General features: G+C 36.7%; 1 protein-coding gene across 1 annotated transcript; it reads right to left on the reverse strand.

Moving 5' to 3' along the window:
* Nucleotides 1-11,540: 11,540 nt before the first annotated feature.
* LOC143920993 (uncharacterized) lies at nucleotides 11,541-19,442 on the reverse strand. Its single transcript, XM_077444071.1, has 2 exons — nucleotides 18,633-19,442; nucleotides 11,541-18,503 (listed from the first exon to the last, which is right to left on the reverse strand). Exon 2 carries the CDS (start codon nucleotides 18,062-18,064, stop codon nucleotides 12,803-12,805), a length of 5,262 nt encoding a protein of 1,753 aa, XP_077300197.1. The 5' UTR covers nucleotides 18,065-18,503; nucleotides 18,633-19,442; the 3' UTR covers nucleotides 11,541-12,802.
* Nucleotides 19,443-25,333: the final 5,891 nt, after the last annotated feature.

Raw genomic sequence — 25,333 nt, forward strand, 5'->3', positions numbered from 1 at the left:
CGTTTGCTGATAAAAAAACGGAGACTGGAAAAAATGGGGTATTTTCCTGAAAATGAAGCTGTGTGCTTCTAGCCGATCCTGAACTGCTGATAAAATTTGCTGAAGTTATATCTAAATATCATCAGGTATTTTCGAAAATCGAGAGATTGATAAACTTTGCTATGTGTTTTAGTTTGGCTTTTTCTTTGTACTCATTTGATTGACGTTTCTATTTCAGATCATTGCTGATAACAGACGGAGACTGGAAAAAAGGCGGTCTTTTCCTGAAAATTAACCCGTACTGCCAGCCGATCCAGAACTGCTGATGCATTGTCGCTCGTGATGAGGTTTGTACCATCGCTGTATGTACATACGTCAAGAAACGACACACGTCCATCATCGTCATCGTTTCATCGGATTCTCCAGTGGATTCGCTGGATTTTTCTTTTATAATTTAGAATTTGGTATCTGCGAGGCGCCGCACCTATGTACTCTCAAGCGTGATTTATGTATTTTTATTAAATTGGGGATTTTTTGAAAACAAACATCCTACCTATTTTGTGTAAATGTCAAACGACTTTGAAGGAAGAAAATGTCTAGGAAGAAAAATTGTTATTATAATTTATAACCGTTTGGAGCACTTCCTGGAAACTGCCGAGCCACAAATGGAACTTTTTCATCATCATCATTTCCAGACTCTATGGGAAATTCACTGTAGTATGAATGTATCTCATTTTTAACATTTGGCATCTGCGAGGCGCCGCACCCATTCACGTGTGGTCTATTTTATTTTCAAAGTTTTTGTGATTAATTTGTACAAAGAAATTTACAGTTACCTGCATATTAGTAAATCGATTCGTATGTCGTGAGACGCCAATACGACCAATTATATTTAAATATTGGTCTATTATTACTATAAATAAATCTAATGTGTGAATTCACATAGTGGGATTCGAAATTATTAAAAGCCATTGACGTGATCATTCACATGTGCACATGTAGGTATATATGTATATGTATGTAGGTTCAATTTCCAAAGTGGACTATCCTCATCTCTGGCACCGTTAGTTTGACGATGCTCGCCAGTCTCATCTTCAATGGGGTGATTTTGATATTTGTTCATCCATTGAATAAGAGCGTTATCGGCTATTTCACATCCACCTTTTCAGACGTGAGCATTGGGACCGCTTACGAACAGCTCATTATAAATGTATGTAATATTGAAACGTGTCATTGGGTCTTTGGTACTTTTAATGTACTACATATCTTAATATGGTTGTCACCTTTCATTCGCGCTTGTAACCGAATACTTTTTTACCTAGATTGCTCGTCACATATTGCCATTGTCAGCGATTTTCGAAAATGATACTTTGCAAGACTAAAATATCTGCAAATTGTGGCATTTGAAATACTTTTTCTATCCTCTCGACAGTATCTTATCGCGCATTGTCATTTTTAAGGAATTTTTGACTCGGCAGGAGTACCAGTCTAGAGACCATCCATACTGCGTAGTTGTGTGTATGTCCATTACAAAAAATGCCCTCGTCGCACATGTTCTTTTTTCGCTGGTACATTGGCGGAAAATATGATTCGTCATTGTGGACGTCCTAATTGTTGGGCTGCCAATTTTAATATTTGCTTCACCGGCAGCAGGAAATTTTAAAAGCCACAGACACACAACTACGGAACATTTTTCAAAATGTTCTCCCACATACTCGGCGTTATTGGCTCGATCTTATAAAGCTGATTAAACTTACAGTAAACTATGGCATCATTTGGCAATGAGTATCGTTGTCGAGCTGTTATTACGACACTTTGGGGAACCTCTTCACCGGTTGCTATTTAGGTCTGAAGCTTTTCCAACCCATGCCTCATATGGTTCTCTGACAGGTCTTTAGTAAGAAGTATCGTCCTGGCCATAGATATAAAAGAACTTATTATAGAATAACTTATGCTATTCTATATACATATATCTATGTATAGTCCTGGCACTTTCTACGATGGTTCAGTTGTCACGCTCCGCTCTGCAATTACATATGTACATATGTTCCGCCATTGTTCTTGTCGGGAAGCTCTCCTTTCTAAATGTTTTGCCCCATGGGTATTAAAAGTACGTCGCTATTTTTGCTAGCCTCTGGATTGTAGGGAGTAGCATTTAAATCCCAAAGTGATGGAGTTGCGGTGGCCACCTTTATTACTTTAATTACTTTTTATTTATTGTGTATTGACACCATTACTCCATCTTTGATTGTGATATAATGTATCATTAATAGTCAAGGTAATTTTTTTTGTCGACACATTTACATGTCTAATCGAATCGACGGCACGAGAGACAACCTTCAAATCACAAACTAGAACGCGTTGAATCATTCATCGAAAGATGTCGATTATATACCGAACATGGGGACGGTATACATATGTATAATCGGCCTCAACTAATCTTCTCGCAATACTTGGTTCGAATATATTTGACGGCTCAATGTAACAATCGTCATAAACTTCGTCATCGTCTATGCAATTTCTATTACTGCACACAGAGACGATCTAGATCATCGTTAATATTTTGGTCGGAAATTCTGATGTTGCGTGTTTCAACACGAAAGTCTTTTTGACGTATTATTCTCTAAACCGCCGTTTTAAAATTCGCTGAAATTTACATGTTGCATTCCGCTAGGTATGGAAAAATTCTTTAAATTGCACACGTGAGTTTTACTATATTATATTTTTTGCATACGCGATATTATAATAGTTGGACTAGGGACGCCTGCAAAATCAGTTTGTTGGTGATTTTGTGTAATTAGTTCTTTTTTACAACTTATCCGATTGCAAATAGCGGTGGCTGGGGCGAATTATTGAATGTTCAACTTTGAATCTGTGCAAAAAAGTTTGCTCACTTTTGGAATGTAAATCATTACGACTGATCGCATGTTTTGGCAAATTTAAAAATACTCGTCTTGGATATTTTTACTTTAAGGCAATTATATCTTTGTCTGTAAATTTTTTCTGTTTTCCGATACATATTGTTAAATTATATGCTCGGAATAACGCTATAAATAATAACATTTTCGGTATCGCGACCTCCTTACAATGTGTCTCAAGAAATAAGAAAATGTTTACTATAAAGTGTTGTTTTTTTAATATGTACATTGATAATGTGATTTTGGTACATTTTTCAGTACGATATTCATGTGAATTTATATGAATAAACAATGATGACACGACAGGTTTTCTAATTAGTGTATGGAAAAAATATATAATTTGTCTTTCCACAACAACTCATTCCCGAGCCGATGGTTGACTCTTCGTTTGTATCTCCAGGGAGCGATGCTTGGGTATCTGATAAGCTCAAGATCGAATTGCAAAAAAAAAAAAAACTTTATCTATTGTTACTATGTACGTACATAGATAAATTAACTACACTAAACAAAAAATCACACTATCTTCTGATTCCAATTTGTCATATTCAAATCAGAATATCATTCACATGAAGAATAAAACTGCCCTGCAGATATCAGGCGCTATTCTGTAGATATTCTATTCGCCATTACCACTTTGTGTTTGTTGTTGAAAAAGCATTCCTTTTCATCGGGACTGTAGCTTTCTTCGTCCCCAACTTCGGGATTGTCACTTATAGGGAATTCGCTTATGTGTTGCTCATGGTGAGGCTCAAAGTCGGTAGCCAGCCTTGTGTTGGTCGTGCTGGTAGAATGCATACCTTTCGACGGCACCATCGAGTAGATATCCCTTTACTGGATTTTTACTCGACGATTGATTCTTCGTCGTAAAATATATCGGTAAAAATACATTGGTAAGTTTTCTTGTCGAGAATCCGAAATGTGACTAGTTACTTTTCTTGTAACGAGTCACAAAAAAAATAATTTCTCATTAAATATGAGCAATATAATAAAAACAAATACTTTAAAGTCTTTGTTTTTATTATTTAATATAGTATTTAATACATGTACTATATGAAACACTAATGTTTGTGTCTTCGTCGCTACGTGGTCAACCGTTGTTTGAGTGGTCGGTCGTTGGGTGGGAATAACACGTTCGATTTATTTTTTTTTCGATTCAAAGGATTCAAATTCCCTGCAGGGAGTGCAGCCAGATGGGGCTCCACCGGGGGCGCAGCCCCCATGGGACCCCGCCGAAGGGGGCGCAGCCCACATGGGGCCAATATCAGGGGCGTCGCAAGGGGCGCAACCTACGGGGCCTCTGTCGGGGGCGCAGCCCCTAATAAAATAAATAAACATATTTTTTTATATATCCTTTAATGGTATATTAATAATATCCTTTAATGGTAACTGCCGACTTTTGAAAACATATGTAATAAAATCGTGCAAACGAAGCACCATTTATATCCTTAATTGTGTGATCGGGTACCAGAAAATGTCCCTTCCATCGCATGAAAACGAAATCGGTCGAAGCCAACGCGTCATAGTTGAACGTGTCCGAGTTCGAAGGTTCTGCATACATACTTTAAAAGTCCAATTTTCTTTATTTATGTATTTATGTATACAGAGCATTCCATTTTTTGCAAGACATGGCTAGCATCGGCGACACCGGAGTCAGGACTCGACATTTGAGACCTTTTCTCTCTTAATATTCTTTTGATGCATGTAGCACGCTGATCTAAATTACTTTACATCTAAATTAAAAATATTTAAAAAAAATCGTATTCAAGCTGCGACCTATCATGACGTCTTCGTACATCACGTTGTAGTCTCTTCTGGATGTAACTTTTTCCTGAATTTTCTGCGTCGTACTGCCAAAACTAAACCGCTGACAACTAGACGTATGAAAAGTGTTACTTTGCAAGACAAAAAATATCTGCAAATTGTGGCATTCGAAATCCTTTTTCTATCCGCTCGACGGTATCTTATCGCGCATTGTCATTTTTAAGGAATCTTTGACTCGACAGTTGTACCAGTCTAGAGACCATCCATACTGCGTAGTTGTGTGTATGTCCATTACAAAGGCGAGTGTCTAAACACACATCAGCTAACTGTGCTCGTCGCACATGTTCTTTTTTCGCTGTTACATTGGTGGAAAATATGATTCGTCCTTCTGGACGTCCTAATTGTTGGGCTACCAATTTTAATATTTGCTTCACCAGCAGCAGGAATTTTTAAAAGCCACAGACACACAACTACGGAACATTTTTCAAAATGTTCTCCCACATACTCGGCGTTATTGGCTCGATCTTATAAAGCTGATTAAACTTACAGTAAACTATGGCATCATTTGGCAATTAGTATTGTTGTCGAGTTGTTATTACGACACTTTGGGGAACCTCTTCACCGGTTGCTATTTAGGTCTGAAGCTTTTCCAACCCATGCCTCATATGGTTCTCTGACAGGTCTTTAGTAAGAAGTATCGTCCTGGGCATAGATATAGAAGAACTTATTATAGAATAACTTATGTTATTCTATATACATATATCTATGTATGGTCCTGGCACTTTCTACGATGGTTCGGTTGTCACGCTCCGCTCTGCAATTACATATGTACATATGTTCCGCCTTTTTTCTTGTCGGAAAGCTCTCCTTTCTAAATGTTTTGCCCCATGGGTATTAAAAGTACGTCGCTATTTTTGCTAGCCTCTGGATTGTAGGGAGTAGCATTTAAATCCCAAAGTGATGGTGTTGCGGTGGCCACCTTTATTAATGTTGCGTGTTTCAACACGAAAGTCATTTTGACGAATTATTCTCTAAACTATAGTGAGTTTTACTATATTATACAAATATTTTGCATACGCGATATTATAATAGTTGGACTAGGGTCGCCTGCAAAATCAGTTTGTTGGTGATTTTGTGTGATTGGTTCTTTTTTACAACTTATCCGACTGCAAATAGCGGTGGCTTGTGCGAATTATGAAACGGTGATTTTGTTACTGAAAAAATGTATGTGAATAAACTTTGCACACAACTATATAAAATTAAAATAAATGTTTCTTTTTAATTTTTTTTTATATCGTTTACATAGAATTCATTATCTTTGCGATCATCACATGCATAGGATTTTCATTAACTTTTATCCATTGAATAATTAGTTCCATAATAAAGAAAATCAGTCACAACAAATTTGAACGTGACCAAATTTATATTTGACATATCATGAAATAGTCGAATTTCTAGTTGGTTCGGTTGTCGGAACGTAGCATAGCAAGACAAGCGATACGACGATCACCACCCAAACACGGTTCAATCAGGTACACAACGATACATGGAGCATTACCCTCTTCATCATCATTTCCAACACTTTCACTTATACATGATCCGACAGGTGCATTAGCTGGATTGGAATTACCATCTGCTTCTGAATAAGTAATGACAAAATATTTATATTCAATGGAACGGTTGTGAAAAAGAGGCTGCATATTTGACAAATCTAAAATTTAAGCTCACCATGATCACTTTGTTGAGCAGTAGGTGTAGGAGGATGATCAGGCGTAGAAGGAGGTGCCATAGGTGAAGGAGCAGGTCTCTCCGTAGGAGTAGCGGGGGGTGGTGGTCGAGCTCCCCCTGAAATTAAAACAGCACTATCAGGAACTAAAACGACGTATCCAACATCACGCGAGTATGCATCTAAATTAAAAATATTTAAAAAAAGGTCGTATTCAAGCTGCGATAGAAGGATCGTCTTGAAAATATCTGCAAATTGTGGCATTCGAAATACTTATTTTATGCGCTCGATGGTATCTTATCGCGCATTGTCATTTTTAAGGAATCTCATTCTCTATCGTTTATAATCCATGAACGAGTACAGCATGTGGACTAATTTTTCTGTATAAATTTCTGCTAACTCGAATGGAACTGTGATCCGGTCCTTCAAATAAGCACCACTCGTTCCTGGATAACCTAGCTACATTAGTTGAATTTTTGGTTGTCGGGTGACTGTTTGCCACACCTTCCATCTAACTGCCGACTTTTGAATACATATGTAATAAAATCGTGCAAACGAAGCACCAGTTATATCCTTAATTGTGTGATCGGGTACTAGAAAATGTCCCTTCCATCGCATGAAAACGAAATCGGTCGAAGCCAACGCGTCATAGTTGAACGTGTCCGAGTTCGAAGGTTCTGCATACATACTTTAAAAGTCTAATTTTCTTCATTCATATTAGTATTCCGCAGAGCATTACATTTTCTGCAAGACATGGCTAGCATCGGCGACACCGGAGTTAGGACTCGACATTTGAGACCTTTTCTCTCTTAATATTCTTTTGATGCATGTAGCAAGTTACCCAGATCGCTTCTCACACAATATATGTACATAGATCTGTAGCACGCTGATCTAAATTACTTTGCAATTTAAATTAAAAATATTTAAAAAAAAATCGTATTCAAGCTGCGATAGAAGGATCGTCTTGCCATATCATGTCGTCTTCGTACATCACGTTGTAGTCTCTTTTGGATATAACTTCCACCGGAGTGTATGAAAATCCATCGGATGTATGAAAATCATTATACCTAATATTTGGTTTAATGGTTGCCAAGACGTTATTGTAACTTGAATAAGAGCGTTGAATATTTCTTTGGCGGTCTGTAATTTTTAATAAATCTTTTGGTGTTTTTGTTGGAAATATGTAATCAAACTTGCGGGTCTTGTCATTTGACTGATTTTATAATTAAGTGAAAGATTTCGCTGTATTTCAGATGTTTCAGGTAATGCATTTTCGAAATCGTCTATCTACAATTACTAATTCTTAAACTTCCATGTAATTCCCACAGGGTTTTGTTAGTAACCTTGTTTTCGCCTCCATATACCATTTCCACAAGATTGTTATTGGCTTCTTTCCCCCTTTTGGTTCAGTGACTGAAAATCGTGATCTGATTTCCATCCATATCCACTCTTCAGGTCGCTACGTTTACCGACGCACAGGGTGGGAGTGGGGGTTGAATCCACATTTTCGAATAGTGTTTATTCATATTAGCTAGTCACCCACAGTGAATTCCTTTCTTTGTAACCATTACAACCTATGAGCGATTGTAATGGTTACAAATCTACAATCGATGTTAAATAAATGGTCACAATTACAATCTCCAATCTGGACACTTGACCAACGGAAATTAGGCCGACCAGCTTAGATTTTTAAGCCCGCCTCCTTCCACCGCAGAAGAGGGAGTTGCGGCACGTCATCGTAGACGTGTCCTGAGGTTTGCCCCATTTTCGTTACCTTTCTGCCAAATGAAACCAAATATTTGTTTCAAGTGTATGTTTTTTTATGTCAATGGATACGAGTCACTTATTTGAAAAAAGGAAGATTACTTCACTTTAAGAGTACGGCAGTCATGGAGTGCATTTTATGGTGGTTTTCACGGCACGTTGATTCAGTTAGACTTTTTATAATATCTTTACTGGCTAATTCATACGGCGATACTCGTTTCGAGTTTCGCATGTGTACATTCGTGCTGTATTTGACTTGAATTATTCGTAAGATTATTCTCTTGCGATGGATGCAGAGCTTTGTTTTTATACTGATTAAGATGATTTGTCTTGTTTAACATATCACTGGAAAGATCAAAAACCATCAAAAACGAATTATCTATTATAAAATATAGGTATGTATGTACATATATAAAAACAAACTTTCATTTATGTACGACTATAACATTAAATATATTTTAATAATATAAATTGTAACGATGTGTACTCAAACTGAACATCCTTTGGATATAATTATTCAGTCTTTTTTAGAAGACTAACAGTATCCTGTAAATTTTGTGGAAGAAACAATCCTTTTTCAGTGATTATTCCAGCTATTAATGCAGCAGGATTCTATGTTCTCCGATGTGGGTCATTTCTTTTTCAGGTTTTTCACCTGTTTTTATATGATCTCCGCTTACAATTGACATATGTATTGAGGTCAAAGGAGCGGCTACGTAAAATGGCACCGAGTGATGCTTTGCAAGCACGGCAATTTGATGAATACCGATTTTATTGGCTGTATCACCATTAGCTGCCACCCTATCAGCTCCCACGATTACGGCTGTAATATTCCTCGTTTTCATTAATGCCGCCACCATACTATCTACAATTAAAGTAGAAGGAATTTTTTCGTGAACTTGTTCGTAGGCTGTCAAACGAGCACCTTGATTGTACGGTCTTGTTTCAGTACAATACACGTGATCTAATTTCGCTGACGTTTCCTTTCGTCAACTTGGATTTGTCTTGACATAAAGGTATTTTATTGGCGATTAGGCGGTAAAATTTATTTCTTAGAATGATCTTACAATAGTTTTCTTTATTTTCTTTGTTTGTGTATTTTGTGGGGCGTTCTTTTCTCTCACCCATAAATAATATGGCGTTCTCTAACTTTGCCAAGTGTTTCTGGTGTATAAAACATACATAGGTATTCATATAAAAGAAACAACACATTATTCATTAATCCTGGCAAAGATGAACCAGCTTCAACCATAATAACCCAATGATTGAGTGTATTGTATGGTGGTTTTCGCTCCTCGTAGCCGTTTACGTAACCTTTTTTATACATATGTTATGGAGCTTTTACCAAACGTATTGTGGCGAACGGGTTTACGCGCGCGTGATGTAGAGGGCGTTATACGTCGTTATTCTTCCAAGGGTCGGGTTATGTAGAAACGTTATGTGGATAGTTATATATATATATATGTATAGTTATATATATGTATATAGTCGGGGAGGTTCCTGACTGCAAGTCGTCTTTGTTGATAACAGCTTCCTCGTGCTCGGGAAGCTGGCTCTGCGGTCGTCTTCTCGTTCCTCTCACGGCTGAGGTTTCTCCGGAAACGGCGCGAGGAATGCAGGGGACGTTGTGCTGGAACTCAGGGGAGGGAGTGATGCTACACTCGACCTCGCGGCGGTTCTTCAGCATGGAGGGTGATAGATCTCTGGGCCCCGTCTCCCCCTGGCTTTTCCCTGGGTGGCCACTCGAAATAAAAGGCGAGTGTTGCCCTATGGGACGATGGGGGAACGTCGCGTTACAGTATTTATTTAATGTTATGGAACTGTTGCCAAACAGTTTTCACTTAATTTTAAACTACATTACATTCATAGATTTAATGTTGAATAATATGTTTATGAAGAAAAAAAGAGAATATCAGTTAAACATTGCCATTGTGAATAAGATCAGTGATGGAGTTGCGGTCGCCATGCCTCTTATATTATCATTTGTATATGTAATATTTGTATGTAGTTTTTGTCATACTGGGTCATAGTGACACAACATTTGTACCAAAACCTTCGCTTGACCACAAATTTATTTCCCAACTACTCACCAAACAAATTCTTTATAATATACATATTATATATTATATTTGTATGAAGATTTTGTGGTTAATAGATGTGAACAAATATACCTACGTATATAAAGAGTTGTATTCGTCTGCAAATGGAACTTTAAAGACCTGTACATTTTCCACTAATTAAATTTACACGTAGGTGTGTACGATTTTTCTTGTTGTATTTATGTATGAATATATACGTGTGTGTATCTCTTATTTATGTGTTTGAGGTAGAGTTCATTCCATTTGAAAAACAGCATGAATGATTTTTTTCAAAATATAAAGCAAATTTATTTGGTATGGGTTTGATGGCAATCTACATATATGTTAATTGTAAACATGTATAATAATCATGTTTTTACTATAATTTTTGTACATATCTTAAACTGTGTAGTCCACTAGTTTCTTTGGAGCAATCTGGAAGACGATTGTGCATGATTAATTTAAATAAATAAATAAAAATAAAATTTGCAAAAGAGCGTAACCTATTTAATTTCAAGTAAAAATAGCGTTTGCAATTTACCTTTTATTTGTAATGGGTTTTGAATTTATATTTTGTAAATGTGATGTGAGTTTGATCGCATTTGTACCTGTGTGTCCAATTTTACTTGATGTTTTACATTTATATTTGTTAATAAAATTGAATTTGTCAAAAAAAAAGTACAATTTCGTATTATTTGTAATCTTATGTTTTTCATTATATTTTCACCGTTAATTGTTCAGAAATGATTTTTTGCTTTTATAAATGTAAATAAAATTGAATTTACAAAAAAATAACACTATCGTATTATTTTCATCCTGATGCTTTTAATTATATCTCTTACAAAGTGTACCCAAAAGTAGAAGAATATCCATGCAGAATATCCACAGTAGAGTAAGTATAAAATTCTCATTATGCTTCCTTACCAAAATCTCAATTTATGATTATGAATAAGGATTGATTTATTTCATCATAATTGACAGGACGCCGAAACAAAGTAAACCTTTTACAAAAGTAAAATCTGTTCTTATTTCGATGATCAATCAATCATCGTTAACGTTTCTTCCTTGTCATTTTCTTCCTAGTGAATGATATTGGAAAAGTGGCAACACTGTTACCACTCAACTGTCAAAATTTATAAAATTACTAAGGAATGCTTGTGAAATTGTATTTTCGCCTGTATAATTAAATATATCCAATTGAACCAATTGGACTACAAATTCGTCATAAGGATAGGGAAAATATATTTTAACTAGGGACATAATACATACATACACATTCCGGAAGTCACGTCTTGAATGCATGGGCAGTGGAAAAGACTTCGATAATGGTTTGATGTAGTTTATTGAAATGTAAAATTTGCACGTGGTGGTTCAGCGGAGCGTACGGAACACAAGTTGTCCGTACGCCGTCTGCTCGCTGACTCTGTCGACCGTCGCGTATTTCCGCTTGGGCCGACACTAATGCCAACTCGTCAATAATGCCAATCGACAATCAGTTAATAAGACTGTTTGCCACACGTCATTACAAAAGTCGGAACATAGTCCCACATAGGAAAACTGTTGAACAATACAGTTATTCTACAGAGTTACAGCATTACTGACGAGTCGTTTACAATAAATCATAGCTCTTCAAATAATTAAATAGAGGGTGAATAATGAAACCTTTGCCTCATCCAGTGTGAGGATAAAATCAATTTATTGGTTCAGTAATATTTCAACTTATAGGTATACCTCTGGTGAATGTTGTTTCTATTTACATTAAAATTTTTGAAATCTCCTTTGAAGCTGTGAATAAGCATTACAAGATAAGTTTACTTTAAAGAAGAGAGAGTGGACTGTATATGGTTTAAAACTTAAGCATTCCTCATCTTGATGTTAACTTAGACAATACAATGTTGACACTGTTACAGTTGTCAAGACAGATCAGTTATTACCGATCAACTAAACTTAATTAGTGAGTGTAATGCTCCTAAGTTAACTTGATTTCATCAACAAGTAGCACAAACATTGCTAAATTAAAAGTAAATTGGAAAGTCATTCATTCATTCCTACAAGCAGGAAATGAAGGCGAACTATGATTATAGATGTCTCTACGTTAAACATCGAAATGTTCAGTATTATAATATTTACTTATTCTATGATTCACATAAATACTATAAACAGTAAGAGTTAACTTATGTTTTCATAACAAGAAACATAAGACCTGCGGATGACTCCCGGCAGGTCATAATTAAGTAGACATGAAATAATTTAAGATGCTCCATTAAGTGTGGCTTGGAGACTAACATTAACAAATCATGAATCTAATTTTAACTGTCAAATTTGAACAGTTTATTTTAAACTCGGATATAATCCTTCCGAGTGATGACATGAGACAAGTCTTATATTATAAAGACAAAATGATTAGATTAAATTCGGAGATATATACTGCCGAATGTTAAAATGAAAATAGCTTAAATTATACACACAACACAATTAAAGTGAATTACGGAGTACTACTATTAACATTGAATGATTTAAACTCATGATTACATCTAATAAGTAATATGAGTTGGGGGTAGTGTCTTCGGGTTAAACTAAGCTACCGAAGTTGACGGAATTGAAGCTGCTGTTTCTCCTCCCTCTTGCTGATCTTCCTTCCTGTCAAGTGGTCCTTGTGGTAGAATCGGCAATGGCGCCACTAGATGACTGGACCGACGAAACTCTCCGCTGGCAGTAAAGACGTCGACGACTCGAACTCTGCCATCTGGTCCGGGATACAATTTAGTGACTCGACCCAAGACCCATCGGGTTGGCAGCATGTGTTCCTCCTTTAACAGGACCATTTGACCCACACTCAGATTGTTGCTCGAGTCCTTCTTCCATTTGTGTCGTAACTGCAAAGAATGTAAATATTCCGCCGACCAACGTTTCCAAAATGCTGCTGTGGTCAATTGTATCTGAAGCAGATTGGCATGGACATTAGTGTTATATTTAACCTCCATTGGAAGAGCGAGTAAGGATCTGCCAATTAAGAAATGTCCAGGTGTGAGGGGTAAAAGGTCTAGTGGATCCGAAGACAAGGGACTAAGAGGACGGGAATTCATGCAAGCTTCTATTTGAGTCAATACCGTACAAAATGATTCGAAATTTAAGGTGGTGGCCTTTAACACCTTGTTTAAATGAATCTTCATGGATTTAACCGCTGCTTCCCACAGCCCTCCCATGTGAGGCGCCCTTGGCGGGTTAAACTTCCAACGAATCCCTTCGGAGGCTACATACCGTAGTAGCTTCTCCTCATGAGGACGTTCGTAAATTAATTTTACTAAATTAACGAGTTCACGACTTGCACCGACAAAATTAGTAGCATTGTCGGAATATATCGTATTGGGCCTGCCACGTCTGGCTACGAATCTTCTTAAACAATTTAAGAAATTTGAACTCGTTAAGTCTCCGACAAGTTCCAAGTGAACTGCCTTACTGGAAAAACACACAAAGACACAAACGTAACCCTTAATTATCTTAGAATTCTTATTGCAACCACTCTTCACAGGAAAAGGTCCTGCGAAATCTATCCCCACATGACTGAAAGGAAAATTCGCAGTGGTACGTTCAAGCGGGAGTAATCCCATTAATCTATTGTGTGACAGTGGTTTATTTCTGAAACAAATGACACATGAACGCACCACTCCTTTGACAGTATTATGTCCGGCCAATGGCCAATAGGTCTGCCGCAATAACGACAGTAAGGCTTGAGTACCCAAGTGAATATATTTCAAGTGCGCATCTCGGACAATCATGTGTGTAAGTTTATGCTTATTTGACAAGATAATGGGTGACGTTGATAGAGTTGTTCCCAGAGGAAGTCTACTTCCAACACAAATTAAATTCTCGTGGAATAGAGGGGACAATTTAGCTAATTTACTGCTACTGGGAATTGGATGTCCCTTGCTCAGCAAACGATATTCCAATGGAAATGATTCCATTTGCGATAACCTTATCAAATTATTTAAAGCATCTTTTAATTCTAAAGCGGACGGTTCGTTATTTTCTTTAACGTTTAATTGTTTATTCCTTAGTGGCCGACGAACATATGATAAAACTCGAAGGAGTCTTGGAAGATGAGAATGTTTATCTATCCAATTATTTTCCCTCACAAGGGTAGCGTTAGTGACTACCCTTCTCTCTGGAAGATCTATTGTGATCTCAGGAGGTCTTCGAGGCCATCGTGATTCGTCTAATTTCAACCAACTAGGGCCGTCCCACCATAACGAATTATGATTTAATTCTGATGGTTGAGTCCCTCGAGAAATTAAATCTGCTGGATTGTCTGTAGAGGAGACATGGTACCACTCAATGGGTTGAGATATTGATTGGATTTCGGCCACTCGATTGGCAACGAAGGTGGTCCATTTACATGACTCTCCTCTAATCCAATGCAATGCGACGGTTGAATCCGTCCAATAATATTTTTCATTAATATGAATTGTTAATTGGTCTATTGTTGACTTCATTAACTTTGATAATAACATAGCGGAGCACAGCTCTAAACGCGGAATAGTTACAAAACTGAGCGGAGCGACTCTCGAACGAGAACACACAAGATGACATTTGGAATTTCCCAATTGATCAGTACATTTTACATAAATACAAGCACCATAAGCTTTCTCGGATGCGTCACAAAATCCGTGTGCCTGTATATTAATGACATTATTTAGTATTATCAATCTAGGAATTTTATAAAGTTTCATGACTGTATTGGATAATTGACAATCTTTCCATTTTTTGAAGATTGTCTGAGGAATGAATTCATCCCAACCAATGGTTTGTTGCCAGACAGATTGCATTAATATCTTATAATTAATTAACAATGGAGATAATAGTCCTAATGGGTCGAAGATCTGACTAATTACTGATAAAAAGTTTCTTTTTGTTATATTTTCAGTCTCGACTTCGGTTTGAACCTTAAATACAAAAACGTCTTCCCGCGGTTTCCAAAATAAACCTAAAGTTTTGTGTGATTCGTTAGAGAAGTTAAAATCTGAACAATCGTCAGCTTTAACATCCGTGATTATATCGGAGTTGTTCGATGTCCATTTGCTTAAGGGCATACCGGCTGATAATAATATGGTTTCCAGTTGAACCTTTAATAATTGACCAGCTTCAATAGTATTAGTTCCCGTGAGCAAATCATCAACATAAAAATCACGTTCGATCACTTTACTAGCGATGGGATATTTGTTTCTATTCTCCTCTGCTAACTGATTTAGACATCTAGTAGCTAAAAATGGGGCTGAAGCAGTTCCGAATGTTACTGTATTAAGCTTGTAATGCTTGAATTTACTCTGGGGATCTGTTCGCCAAATGATTCGTTGTACATTTTTATTTTTCTCTGCTATTTGAATCTGTCGGTACATCTGCTTAATATCCGCAGTAATCACGTATTTATGGAGTCGAAAGTTGAGTAGTAAACTTAACAAATCTGATTGGACACTAGGTCCCACCATCAAAATATTATTTAGTGAGATATTGGACGTTGTCTTTGCGGACGCATCAAAAACTACACGATATTTAGTGGTAAGGCTAGACTCCTTAACCACGACGTGATGAGGTAAATAACAATGAACCTCATGTGCCTCCGGGGGTTCACACTCTGACATATGTCCTAAATTTATGTACTCTTCTAAAACTTTATTGTATTCCATTTTTAAATTATTATTGGCTAAAAAACGTCTTTCCAAAGTTTTGTGTCTTTTCTCCGCAATGTGCAATGAACTTCCTAATACTACCGGGGAATTTTTATATGGTAAAGCTACACAAAATCTACCGTTTTTATCTCGTGATGTGTGTGCTTGGAAATGTTCCTCACATCTTTTCTCCTCAAGAGATTGATGTTTTACCATAGGAACCTGGTCGATCATCCAAAAGTTTTGAATGTGACTGTCTAATTGACTTAAGCCTATGTGGCTCTTCCCTGGAGCATTATTTACTTCGGGATATGGACCAACTATTGTCCATCCGAATTCGGTATCCTTTAAGATAGGCATACCTTTTCCTAACTGGATGGTTCCTGCTTTCATAGCATGAACGCAAATCTCGGCGCCGAGCAATAAATCGATTGGCGTCGGTTTATTCCAAAGGGGATCTGATAACTTGATTCCCGCTGGTATTGAAATTAACTGTTGATCCAGTTTCACAGTTGGAATTTCGCCAGTAATTTCTGGTAATACCAAACACAACACTTTGGTTGAGTAATTAGTGGTTGAAGACCTTATGGTCACCTTGGTGATGTGACGAATGCTACTTTCTTGATTAGCGATACCTACAATTTTTTGAGAGATTTTCTCTAATTTGAAGTTATTCTTCTTAGCGAAAGATGTGGTAACATAGTTGACTTGTGAGCCGGAATCTAATAATGTGCGACCATTAACGACCGTTCCATTGGACGTTATAATGTCTACTTGTACCGTCGGTAAAATTATCTCCCTTTGAGAGAAATGAGTAGAATGAGCATTAATTGACTTCCTTCCCGTATTATTGGAACTAAATGTATCGTCCTGATGCAACAAAGTGTGATGGTTTTGTTTGCACCTTAAGCAATTATAGTTAGACTTGCAATTTGTTATCTTATGCGATGAATTTAAACATTTAAAACACATGTTATTAGATTTAACGAATTCATTTCTTTCCATACTGGATTTTGCTTTGAATTTATCACATTTGCCTATGAAATGATTATTTCGACAGAATGCGCATGCGTTTACCTTACTTGATGGGTTTTTGTTCGCGACATGAGTTCTCATGATTCTTTGACGACTATGAGGGAATTCCTTCACCGTAGTTACAGATGCAGTAGATTGTAATACATTACATCTATTCTGCAAGAATGTCTCTAAACTTTCATATGGTGGCATTTCTCTGCTAACCAGCGATATTTCCCAGTCTCTTACTATATTAAAAGGTAATTTCCTTAGAACTAAACATGTTACCCATGGATCTAAAATTTCTCTCGCGTAACCCAACGATTCAATGTTTTTAATACACACTGTTACCTGATTCAATAGATTTCTCAATTCGATATGTGATTCTCTTGTGATTAATTTTAAGTCACAAAGTGAATTAATCCTAGTTTTGAGATTAAGTCTTGGTAAATTATATTGCTTGTCTAAAATACTCCAAGCTATTTCGTAATTGTCTGAGCTAATATCTAAACCTGATACAGCTGCCAAAGCGGGACCGATTAAGGATTGATGCAAATATTGCAATTTCGTGACATTCGAATATTCCGTTTTGTTTCCTATTATATTCTTAAAAGCTTGTTGAAACGATTGCCATTCAGATGGATCTCCCTGAAATGTGGGAATGGTTAACGTCGGTAACTTATCTCTAGCAAATTTAATTGTTGCTTGCTCTACCTTCAGTTTACAATCTTGAATGGATTGTCTCTCTAATGCTGCTTTAAGATTTTGAATTGTCATTGTGATTATGTAGAACTCTTCGTCTATTTGATCCGCCTGCTCTATATCTGTGATGTTGTCTAAATACTCATAATGGAGTTTTTGGAGATAGTCGTATGCTTTTTCAATAAATTGATACTGTCCTTCATTTATTTCGGAGATTCTGTCTATTTTCTCCTGTAGTCTTTTAAACGCGCCCGAATACCTTAATTCTATTGACGTCATTGTAACTTCTACTTTATTTTCTTTCGCTAATGTTTTTATCGATTGAGTCTGACTTCGAGTCTGATGTATTCTAGAGCTTGACCTGTCTCTAATAGGTTCTACGTCCCTAGTTGGATTTCGACCTTTATGCGACTGGGAAGTCGAAGCTTCTATTACCTCGTTTTCAGCACTTGACATTTGTTTCAGAAAGTTGCACTATTTCGTCTCATAAATACAGTTATTCTCTACTATAGCTGTCAATTGAACTATTCGTAGAGATAAGGTAATAATATTCAATGATTAACCGTGAATCTTAATATTCTACTTTAACTATTATCACCAGAATCTATCCAACATATTTTGGAAGAAATAACAACCCTAAATTGGTGGGTGCTTGATTTAAACCACTTTGGGGCTACAAGTCTTGTGATTTATTTTAAATCACCACTGTTTCATCACACATTATGAAACAAAGAGATCTACCGATGTATGTATATGCCGGTATGTACTTGATTTAATCCACTTTGTGGCTACAAGTGTAATTCCACATTTATTGTGGAAGGGGGAGGGGGGAGAAAGTTTCTACACACATTAAGAAACAAAGAGATCTGCCGGTATATGAATATACCGGTATGTACTTGGTTTAAGCCACTTTGGGGCTACAAGTATAATTCCACATTTATTGTGGAAGGGGGAGGGGGGGGGAGGGTGTTTCTACACACATTAAGAAACAAAGATCTACCGATATGAATATACCGGTATGTACTTGGTTTAAGCCACTTTGGGGCTACAAGTATAATTCCACATTTATCGTGGAAGGGGGGGGGGGGGAGGGTGTTTCTACACACATTAAGAAACAAAGATCTACCGATATGAATATACCGGTATGTACTTGGTTTAAGCCACTTTGGGGCTACAAGTATAATTCCCCACGTGCTTTGCTAATTTTACACTACATCTGATTTTACACTTTTAATACGAAATTCGATGCGACCGATGAAACATTCCTTCGTAGCGCGATATTATTTTATACAATCGCGTTAATTAATTGTTATACTTTAAAACATATTTTAAAAACTGACCTACCCACATGATTGCCTTTTGAACAGATTGCCTGAGATTGAATACATTCACTTACTTGAATATCCTTTACGATGTTTATGTGATCGTTCCGATAATTTTGGATTACCTCTGTGTCCCATGCGTCTTTGTAGGTTATGTTTTTATTTATATATTTTCTGCGTCAATCACGCGGTCATGTACCTCTGTACATCAATCAATATATTGCTGAAATAGAAGCAAACATGTTATTAGTATTGGAAAGGTATGGATAGTAACAAAGGAACGATACCGATTTCTTAATTGACATCCATTTTTTCTCGACCACGTTTTTTCCTATTGGTTTGTCCGTTTGGTGTTGTGGCCTAGGTTACTGGTGTCCGGTTCGAAGTGACCATCATGGAAAAGACTTCGATAATGGTTTGATGTAGTTTATTGAAATGTAAAATTTGCACGTGGTGGTTCAGCGGAGCGTACGGAACACAAGTTGTCCGTACGCCGTCTGCTCGCTGACTCTGTCGACCGTCGCGTATTTCCGCTTGGGCCGACACTAATGCCAACTCGTCAATAATGCCAATCGACAATCAGTTAATAAGACTGTTTGCCACACGTCATTACAAAAGTCGGAACAGGCAGGTAAGACAAATCCTAAATTATTTTTTTTTAAATCTTGTTCTCGACGTTAGGATCTTTTTAATGTTTTCATAAATACTCGTGATAAATCTGCATTAAATAGTTTATACAAATATTAAAATTTTTCGAGTAAAATCATCATTTGAAAATATTATTCAAAATATCTAACTACATAGGTCTATTATTATAATTATGAAAAAATATTCGTTTAACCGCATTTCTTAAGAGGGTGACTTTTTGATCCTTATTGCTTTAAAATGCTTAATGATTCACATGATTGAATCGATTTTGAATGATGATTTGGGTGAACTATCATCAATGTGCACATATTTTCAATGAAGTAATATAAAAGAACACTCAATTTACAAAAGCAAAAAACAATAAACTAAGATATTATTATTTAGGTGAGATAGTTTATTGTAGCGAAGATGTAAAAACATATTATCATTAAATAGCAGCGATATAAACACAACTGCGATTTTGAGATTCATCCGATTACTCTGTGGTCATGTAGAAATGCGATTTCCCGAAGAAGCAGAGCTGATTTTGTACACGGAAAAGATTAATTAGACAGCCTGGTAATTAAATATAGGTATAAACAATTATTTAATACCAATTAGTGAAAAAATATGATCGCAAATATGCATAAACAATATCGTGATCTTAAATTTATAGTTGCCGAGAAATTAAAGGCTGATTCAATTCAAACATTTACATTCAAGTCATTACAAGTCATACATTTCATGCAGGAAATACGTTGACTTACATGTGGTGTATAAATATTGATTGGGTCGATAAGAACAGGACAAGAAAAAATGATTATTGAAATAGTCTCAATAAATTATTCAAATCTTCATAGTAAAAATATTTCATTATTTTTAGTGTCGCAATTAATATTTATTTATTTCATAGTTTTGAAGAACCTATTGCGCCACAATGGCCTACATTTGATGATGAAAAACAGAAAAATAAAAAATAAAATACATAAAATAAAAAGCAAAAATAGAAAAACATGATAAAATGAAAAAATAAAAATAAAAATAATAAATAAGAAAAAGAATAAGTGTACAAACGTGTAATTATCAAAAATCACATTCTTAGTTTCATATTGAACAAAAGAGAAATAGTACATAAAGAGGAAGAAAAAGAAAAAGTGTGATGAACGGATTTACGCGCGTCGTGTAGAGGGCGTTATACGTCGTTATTCTTCCAAGAGTCGAGTTATGTAGAAACGTGGACTAACCTTGGGATAGTTATATATATATATGTATATAGTCGGGGAGGTTCCTGACTGCAAGTCGTCTGCGTTGATAACAGCTTCCTCGGGCTCGGGAAACTGGCTCTGCGGTCGTCTTCTCGTTGAAGCACCGCTGGTCGGGTCACAGCAGCGGGAGGGGGGAGGCAGGAGACAAACTCCGTACTGCCTCGTGTGGACACAAGATGGCGATCTCTGGGCGTCTCTGAAGACGCTCGGCGGAGATGCTGGAGGTAGGTCTGTCCCGGCTGACGGCTGGATGTAGAGAGAGCTGCTCTCGATACTTCTCGAGAGGGGTATGGTGTTGGCACGGTAAAGTAACTGGTGCCACCCTAAAGATTACTACCGCTACCAACTGAAGGGACACTCGGGAGAACGTCGCGTTACAAAAGTAAAATAAAATAAAACAAAATATAAATAAAAATAAAATCACTGCGAGGCTCAAATGAAGAGAGTAGATTAAGATTCCACTCATACATCACATTCAAATTAAGAAAGTAATGATGAGCTCAGGTCACCAGATAAATATGTTAAAATAATATCCGATAACCTACGCTCACCTAGGTGGAAAATATCGCATTCAGGGACGGCAGCAACGATTTCATTGAGAAGTCGAATAGCTCTTGGTATAGGAGCCATTCGAAAAATAACTGTGCGGGCAGGAGGTACAGCCATCAAATGATGATGTCTACCACACACATAGTTATTAGGGACATAAAGTCCCAACTGCTCCAGCAACAACGGGCATGACGTATTACCACGCAGTAGCTGGAGAACGAAACGAATGAACGAGAAGTTTCTCCGAAGTTCAAGGGAATTATACCCAAGCGTGCCCAAAAGGAAAGGAGTAGGATAGAGATATGGGTAGTACCCATACTCTTTCTTATATAGAAAACGAAGAAATGCTTTTTGCACTTTTTCGATAATTAGAGAGTAGTTTGCTTTATGCGGATTCCACACAATCGCATTATACTCTAGCTTACCTCTAACAAGCGAGTTGAAAAGCAAGCGAGAAGACAAGGGGCTGGAGAATAACCTAGCGTATCTCATGACAAATCCAAGTTGACAAAAAGGAAACGTCAGCGACTGTCTTGATGTGGTTGTGAAAGGTGAATTGAGGATCAAAAGTGATACCCAAGTCGACCATAGATTCCACACGCGTCAACAACATGGATCCAATGGAATATCCGTGATAATAGAGCAAATTCGCACGTCTATAACTCATAATGGCACATTTACTAGTATTCAGTTCAAGCCCTAAACTGGAACTGAACTCTAAAACAGCGTTAATATCCGCTTGAAGGAGAGAGGCTTGCCTCTCATCCTTAACAGCAAAGAATAATTTAACAGTTTTAATAGTTCTTGTGAGCTTTTACAATATGATCTTAATGCTCTTCATGATTGGTCGTTAACCAACTGCTTGCCTCTTAATGTCTCCAAGTGCAAGGTTATGTGTTACTCCAGATCCAGATCCACCCCCGATCGTACCTTTCTATATCTTGTTGGTAACTTTTTATTGAACTGGATCGATTCAACTGTTGATCTTGAGGTTGCATTCTAGAGTGACCTAAATTTCTCTGTTCATATCGACTCTGTGTGTTCCTCTGCCTCACGAATGCTTGGGTTTGTCTTTCGTAATTCTCGACACTACCATAATCCCGCTGTTTTGAGATTGCTGTACAATGCTCTAGTTAGGAGTATCTTGGAATACGCCTCTATAATCTGGAATCCTTACACTAAGTCTCTATCTGTGAAGCTTGAACTTGCCCAAAGACGATTTCTCAGACTGCTTTATAAGGAGCAATATGGGATTTACCCATACTTATTTCCATCAAAATTCGTCATGGGTATGGTCGGCTACACTTCTCTTGACCACAGGAGGAGTGTTGCCCTCATCAAGTTCTTGTTTTCCATATTTAGAGGCTGTATCTCCTGTCCGTCTATCCTGGCTGAGTTGGGCCTTCATGCTCCAGAGAGTGTGGTATGGACCCCAGTGGCGTATATTGGGTGTGTGCTAGGTGTGCGGCGCACACCCGTGAAAACCAAAGACCACATAAAGTAGTATTTTAATACAAAATAATGTGTTGTTGTATAAACAGGCATTGATGTGTATGGTGTATTTACCGCGTGCGCTAAATGTATGGTGTATGGTGTGGTGTGCAGTCTGCAGCGTGTTGTGTGATGTTAGATGTAGTTTGTGCGCCGCGACGAGAGAATACCTATGCCGTGCAGCAAATTGGTGGGTTTGGTTGGAGTGTGCAGGCGGATATTCGCTTGTATAGGTTTGTTCGCGATATTAAGACGTACGGTGTGCTACGACTTCAGAGCACCGCGCACCGCACCGCACCGCACCGCACCGCACCGCACCGCACCGCACCGCACCACTCGGCAATTGACCGAATGCGATGCGACACGTGGTCTCGTACTTTTTCGCACATTCGTATTTTTATGGTCATTCGTATCTCAGTCATACCTCTAATAACTAATAATGGCTAACAGTGTTCAAGACATTTTAACTATTCCGTTTTCAAATAGAAGTTTTGAGATAAAATTAAAAATAATTAAAGATGGGAAACCGTGTCCGTCTCTTCCAAATTTATCCAGTTTGCATAAAGAAAAAACAAAAGTTTACACTAGACATTTTTGCGTTTCAAATTATAAAAAATTCGAATGGATTACAGGCTGTGAAATTCGATCCAAACTTTTCTGCTGGCCATGTTTATTGTTCTCCAAAGATATTAATGTGTGGAACAAAGAAGGATTTGCTGATCTCAACCATTTGACAGCAGCACTGAAGAAACACGAAGGATCGCAGGCACACGTTCAATCATTTCTTTCCATACAAATGTTTGGCAAACAACGAATCGACGTATTAATTGACAGTCAACGTAAAGCCGAAATAAGTCGACATAATGAACAAGTAAATAAAAATAGAGATGTTTTAAAACGAATTATTAACGCAATAATCTATCTAGGAAAACAAGAACTGTCCCTGCGAGGTCACGACGAGTCATGTAATTCCGTAAACAAAGGCAATTACATTGAATATCTAAATGCTCTTCGAGAATATTATTCTGTTTTAGATACTCATTTAAATACTGCTACTACCTTTCGTGGTACTTCTCCAAGTATACAAAATGACATAATCGAAGCAATCGCTCATGTTATTAAAGTTCATATAAAAAATGAAGTAGAGTCAGCAAGTTTTGTTGCTATTATTCTCGATGAAACTTCAGATATAATGACAAAATCACAGCTCTCAACAGTTTTACGTTTTGTATGTAAAGGCAATGTACATGAACGGTTTATTAGTTTTACAGACGTTAGTGCTGATAAAACATCTAATGGTCTATTCCGTCACGTGGTGAACATAGTTGAAGAATTTAAAATTCAAGACAAATTGGTTGGACAGACTTATGATGGAGCAAGTGTAATGAGTGGACACGTAAATGGTTTGCAATCCAAAGTCCTCAATGCTTATCCTTTTGCTCTTTTTACACACTGTTATGCTCATGTATTGAATTTAGTATTGCAGCAAGGTCTTTCTGATATTAAAGAAAGTAAATCATTTTTTCAAACTTTAAATGGATTGTCTACATACTTTTCAAAATCTTCCAAAAGAGTATTCACCCACAAGGTGGAATTTTACATCTCGTTTAAGTAGCACAGTACAACAATACAGAAGTCAATTTACAGATTTTTTTCGACATGTTATAGAAAATTGTGAATTATGGGACACAGATACTGTTATAAAAGCACGAGGGTTTTTAGGCTTTTTAGAGGATTTTCAAACAATTAAACTTCTTCAATTTTTTTCAAAACTGTTTGGAATAACTGATGTTTTGTATAACATTCTTCAATCTAAATCTTCGGACGTTTTATATTGTTGTAAAAAAATTAATGATGTTTTGCAGCAACTGAAATACGAAAGGGATAATAATTTTGAAATGTTATGGAATAATTATTTAAATGAAAAAAATGATGATCATGATCGTAGGCCACAAAGATTAAAAAATTATTCAGAAGTAGAAGATAAAACTTCATTTCGTCAATTATATTTCAAAATAGTTGATAGCATAATCGCACAAGTCGAATGTAGATATTCTTCACTTTCCAAATTAGAATATTTTCACCTTCTTTGTAATGATAAATATGACGAATATAAAGAAAATTTTCCAAATGTTTTAATTAATAAATTAAAAGATTTTTATGGATCACTGTTTGATTATATTCGATTGAAAAACGAACTCATTGTGCTATATTCCAGCTCTGAATTTTCAGAGAAACCTGTTCATGAATTAATACAATTCATGACAAAAAATAACCTCGAATCTGGTTTTAAAGAGGTGTTTAAGCTGGGAGAATTAATATTAACGATACCAAGCAGTACAGCTTCAGCAGAACGTTCTTTTTCGGCGCTGAAAAGAATAAAAACTTGCTATAGAGGTACGCAAGGTCAAGATAGATTATGTGGCCTTAGCTTAATTTCAATAGAAAAAAAGTTATTGGTGGAATTAAAA

This window comes from Arctopsyche grandis, chromosome 2, assembly GCF_051622035.1.
Source record: "Arctopsyche grandis isolate Sample6627 chromosome 2, ASM5162203v2, whole genome shotgun sequence".
NCBI lineage: Eukaryota > Metazoa > Arthropoda > Insecta > Trichoptera > Hydropsychidae > Arctopsyche > Arctopsyche grandis.